Here is a 16913-nt window from a genome sequence, read left to right as displayed (position 1 = left end):
GGCACACGGGGGGGTTGGGTGGTCAGCAACCACGCCCGGCCGCCTTTGTATCCCCCCCCCCCGTTGCGAATTTTACACCCCGCACTTGGTGGTACTCATTTGAGGTGACCGATACCAAAACCCGCCACAACGGCGCCTGTGCCAGGCCAGGTGCACTTTTGAGGCCACGTGACATGTCGAAGGTTCGCTGACAGGAGGTCACGGGACAAACCACGACCAACCACCACCACCACCAACCATCCCGTCGTGGATGGTGTAAATAACGTCACGTGGGGGGCTGGGGGGGGGCTCATGCACCCCCCCTCCCACCACGTGACATCCCATCGCCCACAGCAACCGAACCCATCCCGAGACCACGTGACCGGCTCCCCGTGTTTCCACGGCAACCCCATCCATCCCGACCACGTGACGCGGATATGACCACGGGGCAACGTCGCTCGCCCACGTGGTTCAGCGCGACGTCGCCCCCCCCCCTCCGCGCATGCGCACTGCGTCCCCCCCCCTCCTCTCTCTCCCTCTCTCTCTACCGCCTCCATCTTAGGCGCCTCGCAGGTGATGCAGCGCTCCGGTCTCGCAGCGGCGCTTCTCTTCTCACCTTCGCTCTCCTCTCCCCTCGCTCTCCCACCCCGCGTGAGGGAGGCCCTGCTCTGCTTGTAGTTGTATGAGCGCCGCACGGCTCGCGGGGGTGGTGGTGGTGGTAGCCGAGGGGAGGTTTGGCACGAAGGCCTCGGGCCTAGCGCGGCGCCGTCCTGGGCCGGTGGCGTGAACCGACTCGGCGTGGCCCCCGTCTGTGTCCAGCCTCTCGCTCTCTCTCTCTCTGCGCGTTAACTCGGGAGAATGTTTCGCTTAAGATACAGCCGGCCACGTGGATTGGTGTGTGGTGGAAGGGGGGGGGGGTCATATTAAAGGGGTTTGTACGAGGGGCTGGTAATGAAAAGCGAATCGTGGCGACTTCACGTGGTGTGTGGTTTTTAATGCGAGGCGGATTCTAGGGTTCCTATCGCAGCGGGAGGTTTGATTATCTTTGTACGGCGTCTTGTGGGTCGTATTTGCGTTTGTTGAACTTATTTCGCACCGTACGTCACCAACCGTGGTAATCGTAAGTACAATCGCGCTAGTGTATTCATTGTTTCATTTCAGATTTATTTTGTTGGTGTTGAGGGGTCTAGGATTCTTGTGGAAGGGCTTCATGGCACAGCGGATTGTGTTCCGTGGACTCGTTTAATAGTCGGGCTTAACTATGTTCACAAAATTTTTTTTAAAAAGTTTTGAAAAATGGACCGCGACACGTGTTTTGGGCCGGAGCTCCGCGCGTGAAGCCCGAATGACTGCGTGGCTCAGCGACCAGGGGCTGTTACCCTCCTTCCACGCGTATTCTAAAGTCTTATATGTACAAATGAGACAGTCATCTTTCGATTTAAAGCTTTCGTGACTGCAGTGATTCATCTTCTTGGTTCTTTCGGTAAAGTCACGTAGAAGGGAAGCAATAAAATAATAAAAATAAAACATAATAAAACAATTCTCACGACGTTTCGGCCACAACGCAAGCAGCCATCCTCAGGCGAAGAATGAAACACCCCAAGCTTGGAGCGTATATTTAAGCTGGGTTAGAGGGGGGGGAGGTGGGAAGAAGAGCGCCTAAACAAAATAATTTGCATATCAAGAGGATATGCTGAATTCCTCTTGATATGCAAATTATTTTGTTTAGGCGCTCTTCTTCCCACCTCCCCCCCCTCTAACCCAGCTTAAATATACGCTCCAAGCTTGGGGTGTTTCATTCTTCGCCTGAGGATGGCTGCTTGCGTTGTGGCCGAAACGTCGTGAGAATTGTTTTATTATGTTTTATTTTTATTATTTTATTGCTTCCCTTCTACGTGACTTTACCGAAAGAACCAAGAAGATGAGACAGTCATCGCTCATACTCCACTGATCGTACATCTCCACCGATTATCTTTACAGCTTCAACATGCAGCTGTTTATACGAGGTCAGAATGTCCACGCGTTGGACATTTCTGCGCACGAAACCGTCCATGAGCTGAAGGTAAGTTCTTGCAAGTCTGATGCGACCTTCACTCGAGTCCAGATTACAAGTACAGTATGGGGAATTACTCCTTGAATATTACTCACATCGTCAGCCAGGGTAAAGTCACTGCTGGATGTTGGTCATGAGGTTTGTTTAACATTACAGTACTTCACGCTGGTCAGTGCGGGTTGGTCATGGGCAGCTCCAGGATAGGTTCATGTCACACCAGATAAAAGCCATGCCTGGGAATTGAACTCTGTTCGCCTGGCTCGGCACATTTCCCTGCTCGCCAAATTCCCCGCTAGAGGGAACTCATCTCCAGATGGTATTTGGCCTATTCCATGCTGACCAGACACCTTGTTGGAGATGTGAGTGCCCACACGTTACACCACCACTTTACACCTCTCAAATACCTTGCATAGAAACATTTAGTAAATGTGGCCGTGTGTTGTGTGCGTGCAGGAGCGCATTGCTCCTTTGGAGGGGATCCCTGCCGAGGAGCAGGTCCTCACGGTGGCTGGGGCCCCCTTGGAAGATGACGCAGTGCTGGAACTGTGCGGCCTGGCTGAGCACGCCACCCTGGAGCTGACGGCTCGCCTCCTGGGAGGTGTGCCCCTACGCCGCGCTACCTGGATTTTGCCAAAACGCGATGATGATTGACGCAAAGGTTGCACGTGTTTGCTTTGCTGACCCGATGTGATGCGTGTGTGTGTGGTGCCACAGGTAAAGTGCACGGCTCGCTGGCGCGTGCCGGAAAGGTGAAGGGTCAGACTCCCAAAGTGAGTTGAAACCACATGTGTGTTTTGTGAATATGGCAGGGTATGTGGATGTTTGTGTTGAAGGCAAAAGGAAGTTTTCCCGAGCGTTATTATTGCTGGGAGGGAGCTAATTCACAGTTCTGGTCAGAGGCAGTAAGAAGCTGGTATAGATTACCTTTGCCCTGAGTAGCATTTCGTTAAGTGTTCATTTTCACCATCCTAACAGCGATGGAAAAAATACATTGTTATGCAATTTGAGTTTGTGCTGGCATTTAGACCTTTCAATCACTTTATTGTAAACCATCACCTTCAAAGTCATACATTTAATGTAAAAACAAATTCTAGTTAAATTGAGGTCACTTGTGCAAATGACACTTCCCATGGTCTCTTGACTATACATAATACACTTACAACAGTGGTGGTAGGGGAAGGATATTGACCTGTTGTCTGGTTATGCTCTTCAGGTCGCCAAACAGGAGAAAAAGAAGAAGAAAACGGGACGCGCCAAGCGACGAATTCAGTACAACCGGCGCTTCGTCAACGTGGTGCCCAGCTTCGGCAAGAAGAAGGGCCCCAACTCCAACTCTACATAAATGCTTCTAAAATCTGTTGCATTGTTTGCTTAATCACAATTCTAGAAATACACCCTGCAAACAAAACCTTCACTGTGTGGTGTCCTTTATTAAAATCTATATTTTTTTACGTGTAAAAATGTGAATAGTCGGTAGAAATGTTTCTTAGTGCTCGGCCAAGTGAATGCCATTCGCGCTTGAGATGTGCAAAAGTGTTGTCAAACTGCTTCATAATGTCAAACTGCTCTGAGCTTGAATTGTTTGACATTAATTAACCCGGCAGGGTTTTAAAGTCAACTTGGGTGGATGGGTGGTGGCTCTCCTGAGAGATCAAATCTGTGCAGCCACGTTTGATTAAATTAGGTTAAATAGTTGATGTGGCCTGGTCACAAATACAAAAAGTTTGCTTTTGCACAACTTTGGATTTAATATGAGCTCAAACTGGTTTCAGGGAAAACATGAGTGCATGACAATTTTGGGATTCTACCAGGCTTGTTTTCTGTGGGGGGGGGGGGGGGCAGTGATGTGCTGCTTTGGCATTGGTTCTTGTTAATGGCACATTTTTAATCATGGATGGGAGACAGAATCGATATTTATACTGGAAGAATATGGTGATCTTTGAGGCTCTTCCACATTCAGTAAGGGTGGATCCGGAATTTCAAACTCCAAAAAACCGACTCGAAAATGCGGTCATAAATTATGCCGATTTCTCAACATTACATGCAAGGCAGGAACCAACCAATTTCTAATAGTGTTAAAGAGAGATTTTGGAAATGCTTACTGGAACTGTTACATCTGCAATGCGGTACATAGATGAATATTGTTTTTTGGGTAACATCTGCGAGGCTGTGAAAGACCAAAGTGCGAGAACCCTTTGCCACAATCTACTGAAGATCAAGATAGGTTTAGAACAATATACTGGAGGAATCTAGGAGGGGTGGGTAAGAATGTTACAACAACGATACAAACAATATGCGTGCTCATTTTAAGAAAGGTAAAAGCTAAACAACCATCCCCATTCAACCAGGCAAAGCCCACTGACATTACCTTATTTGTCAAGCAGCTTGGCCACATGAGAGCTCAACGAAGTGTAATTTATGGCAGCAAAATAATCTCAATGCTTGTTTATAAATGTGGACGGAAAAACCGAAGGACCCGGAGAAAACAACCACGCGACCACGGGGAGAACATGCAAACTCAAAATAGACGAACCCCAGAACCTCCTGCATACTCTGCGTGGAAGATAAGATCACACCACCGTGGTTCAGAGGCCGATTGCATGAAAGGCTTTCATTGAAAACCATCTCAACCTGTCGCATAATGAAAGAAAAAAACCCGTGGAGGAATTTAAAACTCCGTATGACGAAGCAGATCACAATTCGAGACGGACACCATCGCAATATCCACTTCGTGGAAAACTGCCCGTGGGTGGAAACTTAAATAGTCTCAGTCCCCAGTGATTTAAAAGTCACGCCAATCTTTGCTCAGAAACAGCCCACCACTACATAAAACTTACAAAAAACCTTCGGGCAGATCATCGCCTATCTCAGAAAGCCACCGTGCCAGAACGTGGCCAGCAGATGTCAGAATTGGGTTCAAAACGCTCCCCGAAAAAAAAAATCAACCCCAACGACCTGGGGGGTGGTGACGGACGTCGCGAATTTCCGCGTGCGGGTGGCGCCCCCGTGTGGCCGCGACAAAAGCAAACGAATCCACGGGCCCACACATCACGGGGGTGGTGGTGGTGGGGTTCGTTCGCCGTTTGACCTCCAGCCGACGACTACTTTAGCCGACTGCCGCCCAATGTTGAGCAGGGTCAGGCCCAGGGTCCGCGTTGGAGTTGGGGGTTGGATCCCGGCATGGCAGAGCCCCAGGCGCGAGCTTGTGGCCGCGACAGAAAGGGCAGGAGCGCGCGGAGGAGGATATTGCTCAGCACCGTCTACCACTTCGTCGTTGTCGTCGTCAGCGGCGGCGGCATCGCCATCCTCCAAGGAGGTGCGAGAGACGTTCGTCCGCTTCTTCAGGGAGAAGCACGGACACGCGTTCGTGCCGTCCTCGAACGTGAAGCCGCGGGCCGACCCGAGCCTCCTGTTCGTCAACGCCGGCATGAACCAGGTGCGGTGCCGTGGACGCGAGGGGGCGTGGGACAGCTGAGAGCACGTGGGCAGAGTGCCGAGAGGGCATGGGCCGGGTTATGAGAGGGCATGGGTTCTGAGAGGGCACGGGTTCTGAGAGGGCATGGGTTCTGAGAGGGCACGGGTTCTGAGAGGGCATGGGTTCTGAGAGGGCATGGGTACTGAGAGGGCACGGGTTCTGAGAGGGCATGGGTTCTGAGAGGGCACGGGTTCTGAGAGGGCACGGGTTCTGAGAGGGCACGGGTTCTGAGAGGGCACGGGTTCTGAGAGGGCATGGGTACTGAGAGGGCATGGGTTCTGAGAGGGCATGGGTTCTGAGAGGACATGGGTTCTGAGAGGGCATGGGTTCTGAGAGGGCATGGGTTCTGAGAGGGCATGGGTACTGAGTGGGCATGGGCCAGGTTCTGAGAGGGCATGGGCCAGGTTCTGAGAGGGCATGGGTTCTGAGAGGGCATGGGCCAGGTTCTGAGAGGGCATGGGTTCTGAGAGGGCATGGGTACTGAGAGGGCATGGGCCAGGTTCTGAGAGGGCATGGGCCAGGTTCTGAGAGGGCATGGGTCAGGTACTGAGAGGGCATGGGTCAGGTACTGAGAGGGCCAGGTATTGAGAGGGCATGGGTAGAGTGCTGAAAGTGCTGAAAGAGCATGGGTAGAGTGCTGAAAGGGCATTGGCTAGGTACTGATGGAGGTTGTAGGTTTTGAATTTAATGAAAGGGGCAATAGTCACGAATTTGAGGTGAGGCATGGCCCGATAACGGGCTACGAAAGTCATTTGAACCAATATCCCACAAACAGCATGTGACATAACCTTCACCTGAAGCATAATCAGTGCCATCACCTTTGGCATTACATTTGTCAGCCAATCCCATTCTATCACCTGTACTGTAATGTGTATCCATCACCGTGCCAACACCTGTACCATCACCCTGTATCGTCACCTGTACCATCTACCGTGCCACAATGCCTGTACCGCCACCAATGTCATAATCTGTACCATCAACTTTGACATGACCTGTGCCGCCCCGTGTGCCCGCACCGTACGCAGTTCAAGCCGCTGCTGCTGGGCAGCGTGGACCCGCGGAGCGAGCTGGCGCGCTGCACCCGCGCCGTCAACAGCCAGAAGTGCGTGCGCGCCGGCGGCAAGCACAACGACCTGGAGGACGTTGGGCGAGACGTCTACCACCACACCTTCTTCGAGATGCTGGGAAACTGGTCCTTCGGAGACTATTTCAAGGTGGCCCATGACGGGCGGAGGTGGCTAGGCACGTGGTCTGTGATCCAGAACAGTGGGATTCCGCAGTGTTGAACAGTCGGCAGGAATCTATGAACTTACTTATATATTTGTACTCCTATACTTTATTTACGTTTATTTATTTTTCTTGACTTGCTTAACTTTCTTATACTTGGCACTCTTATCGGTTTTTGTATTATTGCTATAACTGTTGTAACTTTATGACCTGACCGTACTGGACGTCTGTGAAAGAGAGCTCCATGGCTCATGAGATTACTGCAGGATAAATACAGATTGTTATTCTGAGTAGTTGTAGGAAGTTGACCCAGCACACGTTAGAACTGCCAGGTTGCTAACAATGTAAGGCTTTTTCTATCTTTGCGTGTTCAAATGTGTCGAGTAGCTACAAAAACAAGCACTATTATTTTCTAAGATCGTTTTTGCAATGAGACATTTTACTTGCTTTCACAGCAAAGCAAAGGCTAGGTAACACATACTGAGCAGAGTAACGATGATATTGCTTTGTTCAGAAGTTGTATCGAGGCAGGAAGAGGACTGAACTGGTTGCATCTTGCATGTAAGCAGAGACACTTTCGGGTTTTGTAACATTTTCAGGCCTCATTCCACAATTTACGTCTGGTGTATGTGGCGCGTGATGTTCGAATAACACTGTGGTATCGTTTGTGTTTTTTTATAAACACACGCAGAAAGAGGTATGCCAGATGGCTTGGGAGCTGCTGACGGAGGTCTATAGAATCCCCAAGGAGCGTCTGTACGTGTCATATTTCGGAGGAAGCCAGGCCCTGGGGCTCAAAGCGGACGAGGAGTGCCGGGAGATTTGGCTGCAGCTCGGGTAAGTGGGTGGGTTTACCGTGGGTAGTGGCAGCACCAGCACCTGCGTGTGCCGGAGTGGGGGTCAGGACATCTGCTCGGGGCCCTGGTGCAAGGAAAATCTTTATCCACTTTCCCTCCTCTTCATAGCCTCAGGCCAGGTCCTGCCGGGCTGTGGACCTCTGTGCAGTTTCACCGCCTGCACACACGATAGTTACGCCACTGCTTGCTATCCCCACCCCCCGCCTGCCTCCCGACCACCTCCTGTGCTTCCCAGCGTGCCCGCGCCCCACGTGCTGCCCTTTGGGGAGAAGGAGAACCTATGGGAGATGGGCGAGGTGGGCCCATGCGGCCCGTGCTCCGAGATCCACTACGACCACGTGGGCGGGCGGGACGCGAGCGGCCTCGTCAACGCCGGGCACCCGGACGTGGTGGAGATCTGGAACCTGGTGTTCATGCAGTACAACAGGTGCGCCCGGTGGTCAGAGCAGCACAAGCGGGGCATGGGCCAGCGGTGACACAGCTACGGCCTGCTGTCCTGTGAGAAACCCAAGACATAATAATCTGTGAAAAAGAGCCAAATAGTTATTCCGGGATAAATAAAGATTCTGACTGATAAACATTCTAAAGATTCTGCATCATGAGGCCTCCTTTGCCAGTACCAAAATATAATAATACGGTTTTTCCCCTTTTTTCTGGCGACAAAACTGAAACCTTTTGCAAGGAATCATGTTTACATTAACCACAATACTTGCAGTAAAAATGCAAACAAATGCTTACCCCGAGCCCTCATTACTCTGATAGTGCGTTGTCTTTGAACTGTGCGCCTTTTGGCGTCATCTGGTCGAACACCGTATGAGACTAGGCTCTAAGGAAAGCTGTCTCTGGTGAGGACCAATCAGTTTCAAGGACAATGCATCAATTATCAGAGTGTTGTTTTTTGTTTGTATTCTGACTGCAAGTATTGTGGTTAATGTCAACATGATTCCTTGCAAAAGGTTTCAGTTTTGTCGCCAGGAAAAAGGGGAAAAACCCTATTATTATTCTAAAGATTATAAAACACAGTAATGAAGGAAGTGTCTGTGTGCCTTATGGGCTAGAGCACCTAGCCGGCACCGCTGAGATTCTCAGTCCGAATCCGGTCATTGCTCTGTAACAGGGCAGATGGGAAACGGCTGCCCCGTACTGCGTGGATCGGAGATTACTTAAATAGATCTCAGAAATAGTTTTGTGACATCTGCTTCCGTGATTCATTCTCGAGCATGGTGGGATGCGCTGCTCTGCGAGAGTTCCAAATGGAATCTACATCTTGTATCGTGACATTGATAGCAAAATTTAGATAACATTGGGGAAAAGAACCCAAAAATAATTTTGTCTGATAAGCCTGCACTGCTCTTGTAAATCTGTTACCCGTGTTTAATATATGAGTGGTTGAGACCAATGGCACCTGGGTCTGTTGGGTGACGTCCTGCCAGCGGGTGTTCGACACTTCACGTGGCCTTAACGTGCACATAGTCTGGCACAAGCACCGTGGTGACGTCACCGCCACTTAGTGGCAAATGGCGGTTGTTGTTATTGTGTGAGGAGCGGTAGTGCGGTGGTGAGCGCACTGCACTATGTAGCAACCCGAGTTTGATTCCCACTCAACGACCAATGTCAGTGGTCTATATTTGGACCAATCTTGGTCCTCTCCAAGGTTGACTCAACCTCAAATGAATACTTGGTACGGTGTGTAAACATCAGCACTGGGGAGACAAAGGTGGCCGGGCGTGGTGTTGGTCCACTGACCCCCTCGTATGCCACGTCGGCTTCCATAGGTGCTCGCTGACAGCACTACACGGGGGATCTTTGTCTTTGCGCGGCAGGGAGGAGAACGGAAGCCTCCGCCTCCTGCCGCGCCACAACGTGGACTGCGGGATGGGACTCGAGCGCCTGCTGGCCGTGCTGCAGGGCAAGCGGTCCAACTACGACACCGACCTCTTCACGCCCATCATGAGCGCCATCCACAAGGTCGGCCCAGCTCCCCGCTGCCCCCGGTGTGCGGTTCCATCGGAACCACGGTGCAGGAAACTCCTACTCTAGGCTGTGCTAGCACGGTTGGCTACGTATCGTGCGAAAGAAGTTCAACACACATACATGATATATATACGTAGTTGCCATTTAACGATGCTTTTGTTAAATTGACTGAAGTATTTTACGCCAAGGAGCTGCACAGTGTTGTTTGTGGGAGATTGGTTCAGATGACTCTGGCAGTCACTGGAGGTGCAACGGTCAGTCAACCACAATGTCAAAACTATTTTTTGTATTCTTACAATGGTGCCTACCGCTGCATGGTGGCCTTGTGCTGTGCCCCACAGCCACGTGCTGAGGCCCAGTGCTGCAGGTGGTTGTGCGTGGTGCAAGACGTGCAACGTAGTCGGCACTCTACTGTGTGCCGTGCTCTACCGTGTGCCGTCTTGTGCCACGAATCGCCACAAGGATGCACCATCCTTGTTGCGCCCTAACCCCCGCCGCGCGCCGTTCCCGACTCGCAGGGCACAGGCGCGCGCGAGTACCGCGGCCTGGTGGGTGAGGCCGACGAGGGCCACGTGGACACGGCGTACCGCGTGCTCGCCGACCACGTGCGCACCCTGGCCGTGTGCATCGCTGACGGCGTCTACCCCGGCATGACCGGCGCCGAGTACGTGCCACGACCTGGCACACGAATACGCAGCGTTACATTGCAAAGACAAAAGACAAAGATTCCCCGTGTAGCCTTAATAGACTGTAGGGGAAAGTGCTGTTAGCGAGAACCTATTAAGGTCAGCACGGCACACGAGGGGTGGGTGGGTGGCCAACATCACGCCCGGCCGCCTTTGTCTCGCCAATGGTGATGTTTTTACACACCGCACCAGGTACTCATTTGAGGCTGAGTCGACCTAGGGGATGCCCAGGAGCGGTTCAGATAACCGTCACTGGTGTTGGCCGTGAGCACAAATCGAACTCGGATCTCCGGGTTCGTAGCGCAGCGCGCTAACCACTAAACTACTGCTCCCCACAATGTTACACACAGCCTGGCACACACAAACACCCCATGCCATGCCTTGGTGCACACACAGCGCCCCACACCCATGTCACATACACACCATACCAGATCATACACAGCCTGGCAACACACAGCACTCAACACCATGGTGACCATGGCACACATACCCTTGTATGGACACCATGACACACACCATACAGCAGTGATCTCGGGAGATGTGTGTATGTGTGCTTGCGTGTGTTGTGTCCGTGTGTTGATGGATTGCCTGTTGGGCCCGTGTGTTCCTAGGCTGGTTCTGCGACAAATCCTCCGTCGCGCGACGAGATTTGCCGTCGAGACGCTGCGGGCCCAGCCAGGGTTGCTGGCCAGCCTGGTGCCCACGGTGGTCGACATCCTGGTGGGGCTTCCCCTGATCTTCTGCCCTCTCACCGTTGCCACGCCGTCGTGACCTCGCCGTCACGTTGACCTGAGAATCACCAGACCTCACCTTGCTGTCACCACACCACATTGATCTCACAAGTGCCACCCCGGCCGTGATCCGTATTGCGATCTTCACCCCCGCCCCCGCTTCACCATTCTCTCCCTGCCCACGGCGCCCTCACTCCCCACAGTCCTCTTGGTGCCAGAGAACGATGCAAAACTCATTGCCGTTCGTGCATATTGATGACGCCTGCCGCGCTTGTCTTTCGCAGGGCGACACTTACCCCGAGTTGAACAGAGAGGCTCAGGTGGTGAGTGTTAAAAACACGCACCAACAAACTCCCCCTATTTGTATAACAATGCTGTCCCCCGTTTGTTTGTGATTGGACGCTTTGCAATTAAGATTGCCTGTGCCGCGAACCGACTCTGTTCCTCCGCCCCGGTCCGCGGTGCCTGTGCCGGATTATCCCAGTAGCAAAAGTAGCTACGATATGCTACGTGCCCAGCACTTTCAAGGGCACCGCGTTAAATGCTTTCAAGATATCGAATCCGGTTCAGTGATTCTACACTAGCTCTATTACTATCGTACTATACTGCCTTCAACTTTTATGAACAACTGGGTGTTTAAGGTTAGCGATTTGTCGTATTATCTGTGGCTGTATAGCAAATGAAAAAAATACAATTCCTATGCAAGTAAAAAAAATTGTGTTTTAATATTTATGTGTTTTTATTTTATTCCGGGGCCCTTTAATAACGTATGCTACAGGCCTCGCACTAGCTTAACCCGGCACTGCGCGGTGCCCGCCCCGGGCGCGGTGCCCCTCGCGCAGGTGATGGACGTGATCAATGAGAACGAGGCGGCGTTCCTGTCCTCGCTCTCCCGGGGCCGGCGCCTAATGGAGCGAACCGTCGCCAAGATGGGCACAGCGAGCACCTCCTTCCCGGGTACTGGCGGCACGCGCCCTGCGGTCAATTGTAGTCGCAATTGCAGCAGCATTTGTAGCCAAAGTTACAATTACGTTTCGCGACGTCACTACACTTGTGGCTGCGGCGACTGTATATCCAACATTGCTGGGGTGACAGTGCGGTGATGTCATTTGAGTGTGCCCAGCCTGGCTATGTACATGCGTGGCTCTCTTTTTTGTTAATTCACTGCTTCCCCATGCTGTGCGGTTCACGGGGTTTATTTGATTGTACCGCGCTGGTCATTGGTGAAGGCGTGGAACATCGACGTGGGGGCATAGAACTACACTACGACAGTGTGTTTTGCTACACTCCCCTCTGCTGCCATCACGTAGCTCGGCAGCCCATGCCATTCGTTATGCATGGTGGTTGCCCATCCAGGCACCATCCAGGTTTAACCGTGCTTAATATAAAGACATCTGAAAAGCATGGGCACATTGCGGGTGATTTGGTCATAGGCTCAGCCCCAATGCATATCCTGTAAAACAAGATTGATTTGTTTTTCACGAGTTCCGTCGTTAATCACGGGGGATTCGAGTTTAAAACAGCAGCGTGCGCTGGGGAGCGAAGTGACGTGGAGACGCGCGGCACGCTGTGTTCCGCCCGTGCTCGGCGCGTGTGCAGTGGACGTGGCATGGTCGCTGCACCGCGGCCTCGGCTTCCCCTTCGACCTCATCCACCTCATGCTGGACGAGCGGGGCCTCTCGCTCGACACGGTCGCCTTCAACGAGCTCGAGCGGGCGGAGGTGGGTGCAGCAGCACACACGCCAAGGCACGCCAAGGCACCCCAAGACACCACACCAAGACATAGATCCCCAACATCGATTGTTGGACCAAATGCTGTCTGCGAGCACCTCCTATTAAAGAAGTTCCACATACATACGTACTCCACAACAGCAAAAACAACCAACATTCGCCACTAAGTGGTGGTGATGTCACCACAACGCTTGCGCCAGGCTAGGTGCACTTTGAGGCCACGTGAAGTGTTGAAGGCTCATTGGCAGTTCACGGAATAGGCCCTCTTGCTTTCGGTTGACCGATCATGGTGACTGGCAGATGCACCACCCGCATTCCTCACTACCACTTGGCTGTGGTGTAGGCACCTGGCGTTCTGCTCGTTGTGAAATCTACACCCACGCAGACACGTGCACCTACTGAACTCACGTCCACACACACGGGTGAAAACGCACGCACACTGACGCGTGTATATACGTGTACACGTGTACAAAATTCGGCAGCGCACGTCGACACACGCCGTCTCGACGCGCGCGTGTGGTGCATGCAGCTGAGGAGAGCGCAGCAGCAGAAGCAGGAGGGGGAGAAGGGAGAGGCCCCCGGGCGAGAGTCTCTCCTGCTGGACGTGCACGCACTGGACGCGCTGCGCAGCAGAGGTGTCCCCGCCACCGACGACGCCGCCAAGTACGCGTACGAGCTGCGCCCCGACGGCCGATACGGTACGATGGCCCCGAGGTGCACGTGGTACGCACGGAACACACGGGGTGGCACGGCATCACGGCGTCCGCAAATGTGATTGTAAAGCGGTACCTTGTGTCTCATCTGTATGGCTACGTCTCGGCGAGCCGCATCTGTTTGCACGCCACTCCCAGGCCCGTAGGTAACATCTGGGCTGAAGGGCGCCAATTGAAGAACCCTGGCTTAGTGGTTCTAAAGCTTGTGGTATAACCACGCCAGACACAGCAGCGCGGACACATGTGCACGAGTCTCAAAGTGACGCCCGTGGTCGCGGCCGTGGCGTCGGCGTCTGTCGCGGTGCAGAGTTTGCCCGGTGCTCGGCGCGGGTCGTGGCCGTGTGGCGCCGGCCGGGTCTGAGCGACGTCGTGGGGGCCGGAGAACGCTGCAGCCTCGTGCTCGACGCGACCTGCTTCTACAGCGAGCAGGGCGGCCAGGACGGCGACACCGGCGTCGTGCTCGCGGTCGACGCCGCCGGGCAGCAGGTGCGGGCTACGGGCGCGGCATTCGGCCAAGAGACGAGAGGGGCCGGCGTCAGCATGCGGTTGCAACCGTCGAACCGACGCCAGCCCTACGTCGGCCCGACTTGGGCCCGACGTTGGCCCGACGTCGTACCGTGTTTTACTGGGTTGCGCCCCGCTCGTGTTGTCGCAGGACATCGTGGCCATGGTAGAGGACGTGCAGGTGTGCGGGGGGTTCGTGCTGCACCACGTCGTCACACGCGACACCGTCCGCGTCGGGGACCGGCTGCTCCTCGCCATCAACGAGGTCTGAGATGCTGCCGCATTTAAACACGTCGCAAAACTCCGGTCGAATCGCGGTTGTTCATTACAGCGTATGCCGTGGCCAGCATTTGTACACGCAATCGTCTTTGTTATGTCTGTGGAATAGGAATACAACTAAATCTGGTGTGGTGACACACTCCTGCGACCCAGCGTTTTAAAGGCAAACGGATCGTGTTCGATGTGAAAGTTCCTAATCTGCTGGGCTGCGTGATGGCCAGGAGATGGCAGTATGGTAAATGGGATATGAACTCATCTGGTCAGAACTTTGAATTATACCAAAGTATTGTACACGTAGAACTTACTCGACGAATCGAGATGAATTGAGGGGCACCACGATGGCAAGATAGTAACTACCTCACCTGGTATGCAGGAGATCGTGGGTTTCGATCCCGACCCTGACGCCTGCTGTATATTTGGAGTTTGCATGTTCTCTTGTGGTCGCTTGGATTTTTCTCCGGGCCCTCCGGTTTTCCCTCCAGATTTATAAACTTGCATTTATTTGGCTGCTATATTATTTGGCTGCTATACATTTCTATATTATAAGCCACTTCATTGAGCTGTCATTTGTGGCCAGGTCGTTTCTGAAAAAGAGCTATATCGCTCAGTGGGCCTTACCTGGTAAAATACAAATATGTTTTATAGATTAATTGAATCGTTACTCACCGAGTCATTTCCCGCACGTGAACTGCTTCTGGGGCCTCAGGCTCGACTCGTGGTTTATGGTTCTTCTCCCCCCCCCCTACGTGCCCGTGAAAATAATTTACAATTTAGGCAAATTATATGGCAATGTTACATTCAGACTCACGGAACCAAGAAATCTCCAAATGAGATGAAAAAGTAGAAAAAGAAAATCGTTGAGAGGATAAAACCGTGGCAATAAAATTGACTTGTGTAATAAATTGCAAACGCAAATCGTGACACTTCATCGAATCGCCGCGCCGTGAATCGTTCCGGACCGAGCGGTTGGTGGCTTCATATTCTTAGGTTTTTTCGGTAAAGTCACGTAGGTAAAAAAAAAACCTAAGAATATGAATCCTTGCAGTCACGAAAGCTTCAAATCTAGAATTAACGGTTGGTGGCTGCGCCGGCGTCTGGTCGAGCGCCGGTGCCGACATCCGCATCGCTGTGTCCTTAGGAGCGCCGCCTGGGCTGCATGATCAAGCACACGGCCACGCACCTCCTAAGCCAGGCCCTGCGCGACGTCCTGGGCGACGCGACGCGGCAGAGGGGCTCCCACGTGGCGGCCGACCGCCTCCGCTTCGACTTCTCCACCAGGGTGAGACGCGGTCGGGCCAGCGTTGCGGCGCCGCGGTGGCAAGATGTTAACTACCTCGCCTGGTTCACAGGGGGTCGTGGGTTCAATACCGACCCTCCGCCTGCTGTATATTTGGAGTCTGCATGCTCTCTCTCTTTCTCCCCTTGGTCACGTGGATTTTTCTCCGGGTCCTCCGGTTTTTCCCTCCGCAATTAGAAACCTGTTTAGAGTGTTTGGCTGCAGGTGCACTTTCAGGTGCTGTACAACAAGCGGGACATGCACATCGTGGGGAAACCACCAAAATCTATGGAGATATGTTTGTTTAATATTTAAGATGCTGTACAACAAGCGGGACGTGCACATCGTGGGGAAACCACCAAAATCCATGGAGATATTTTGTTTCATATTTAAGATGCTACCTTGATGGGAGACAGTCATGGGCAGAAGAGAAGAGGAAGGACTTAAGCCTGGACTTTAACAGAGAGCTGGCAGCTTCGGTGGCCCTTAGGGGAGGGCGTTCTCTCAGAAGGGGCAGCAATAGACCAGGAGCAAGCACAGACCTCCCATTGAGTGGAGGTCGACAGACTTGTCACAGAAAGCCTTGGGTTCAAAGAGTAGAGAGCATGCGAAGAGGAGTAGAGGGTCATGTTACATTTACAGAATTCTACTTCCATTGTGACATACACACAAAGATCTCCCATATAGCTGTAGCAGACTGTTAGGGCAAGTGCTGTTAGCGAACACCTATCAAAGCCGCCATGGAACACGAAAGGGTGGGTGGCCAGCACCATGCCCGGCTGCCTTTGACTCCCTAGTGGTCTATGTTCACACTGCACCAGGTACTCCTTTGGAGGCCCAAGATAGGTTTAGTTCATCATCACCGGTGTTGGCCATGAGCGAGATTGAACTCGGGTCGCCGAGTTGATCGTGCAGTATGCTAACCGAGACACTACCGCTCCCCAAATACAAAGACCCCCCATGTATCCTGAACAGACTGTTGGGCAAGTGCTGCTAGCGAGCACTTACCACTCCCCCACACACGCACAAACACGAGCACATTAACCCCACACGACCTTTTCCATTGGTTTCATCACCTGCTCACCCGCCGTACATTCCGCCCAGTCACCAGCAGCTCAGCCGAGCGAGCGCCCGCGCGTTGCCATTCTTCCCGTGCGCTCTGCAACTGGTTGGTGCCGCGTGTCTGGCCGTGTGTCCCCCCCCCCCCGCCGCCTCGTGCGCGTTCTCAGGCGCCCGTGTCGGTGGACCAGCTCCGCTCCGTGGAGGCGGCCGTGTGCCGCCTCGTGTCGGCCGACGAGAGGGTGTTCGTGGCGGAGGCCCCGCTGGCCTCAGCCCGCCGCATTCCGCACCTGCGCTGCGTGGACGAGGCACGCGCAACCGCACGGGTGGACACGTGAATCCCAGCCTCATCGTTTTAGGAAGCTGCCC

General features: G+C 53.1%; 2 protein-coding genes across 3 annotated transcripts in view; both read left to right on the top strand.

The window, feature by feature from the left end:
• Nucleotides 1-398: 398 nt before the first annotated feature.
• Nucleotides 399-3440, top strand: FAU (FAU ubiquitin like and ribosomal protein S30 fusion). Of its 2 annotated transcripts, none has more exons than XM_078596319.1 (5): nucleotides 399-552; nucleotides 1960-2041; nucleotides 2486-2630; nucleotides 2747-2802; nucleotides 3246-3440. In XM_078596319.1, the coding sequence occupies exons 2-5, from the start codon at nucleotides 1967-1969 to the stop codon at nucleotides 3372-3374; spliced, it is 405 nt and encodes a 134-aa protein (XP_078452445.1). In that variant the 5' UTR covers nucleotides 399-552; nucleotides 1960-1966; the 3' UTR covers nucleotides 3375-3440. The 2 variants fall into 2 exon arrangements, with proteins under 2 accessions (XP_078452445.1, XP_078452446.1); XM_078596320.1 differs by having other exon boundaries at nucleotides 487-630.
• A 130-nt stretch (nucleotides 3441-3570) lies between these two features.
• The window catches only part of AARS2 (alanyl-tRNA synthetase 2, mitochondrial), a 21767-nt gene continuing 8424 nt past the window's right edge, over nucleotides 3571-16913 (top strand). Inside the window, exons 1-15 of the mRNA XM_078596315.1 lie at nucleotides 3571-5468; nucleotides 6533-6721; nucleotides 7426-7571; nucleotides 7827-8018; nucleotides 9415-9559; nucleotides 10084-10229; nucleotides 10863-10971; nucleotides 11267-11305; nucleotides 11825-11939; nucleotides 12582-12703; nucleotides 13243-13411; nucleotides 13734-13912; nucleotides 14082-14195; nucleotides 15348-15488; nucleotides 16715-16852. Of these exons, the coding sequence (XP_078452441.1) occupies nucleotides 5157-5468; nucleotides 6533-6721; nucleotides 7426-7571; nucleotides 7827-8018; nucleotides 9415-9559; nucleotides 10084-10229; nucleotides 10863-10971; nucleotides 11267-11305; nucleotides 11825-11939; nucleotides 12582-12703; nucleotides 13243-13411; nucleotides 13734-13912; nucleotides 14082-14195; nucleotides 15348-15488; nucleotides 16715-16852 (2256 nt within the window). The 5' untranslated portion in view covers nucleotides 3571-5156. The remainder of the gene's footprint in view (nucleotides 5469-6532; nucleotides 6722-7425; nucleotides 7572-7826; nucleotides 8019-9414; nucleotides 9560-10083; nucleotides 10230-10862; nucleotides 10972-11266; nucleotides 11306-11824; nucleotides 11940-12581; nucleotides 12704-13242; nucleotides 13412-13733; nucleotides 13913-14081; nucleotides 14196-15347; nucleotides 15489-16714; nucleotides 16853-16913) is intronic.

Source organism: Lampetra planeri, chromosome 7 (assembly GCF_965212315.1).
Source record: "Lampetra planeri chromosome 7, kcLamPlan1.2.h2, whole genome shotgun sequence".
Taxonomy (NCBI): Eukaryota; Metazoa; Chordata; class Hyperoartia; order Petromyzontiformes; family Petromyzontidae; genus Lampetra; species Lampetra planeri.
The sequence above is the reverse complement of the archived record's forward strand: the minus strand, read 5'-3'. Positions and strand labels throughout refer to the sequence as shown.

What these genes read in the sequence shown, in the direction of transcription:
- FAU (XM_078596319.1), top strand. Translation starts at nt 1,967, where the DNA reads ATGCAGCTGTTTATACGAGGTCAGAATGTCCACGCGTTGGACATTTCT. An exon ending in GACGGCTCGCCTCCTGGGAG is followed by an intron (nt 2,631 to 2,746) that starts GTGTGCCCCTAC and finishes GTGGTGCCACAG; the next exon opens with GTAAAGTGCACGGCTCGCTG. An exon ending in TGAAGGGTCAGACTCCCAAA is followed by an intron (nt 2,803 to 3,245) that starts GTGAGTTGAAAC and finishes TATGCTCTTCAG; the next exon opens with GTCGCCAAACAGGAGAAAAA.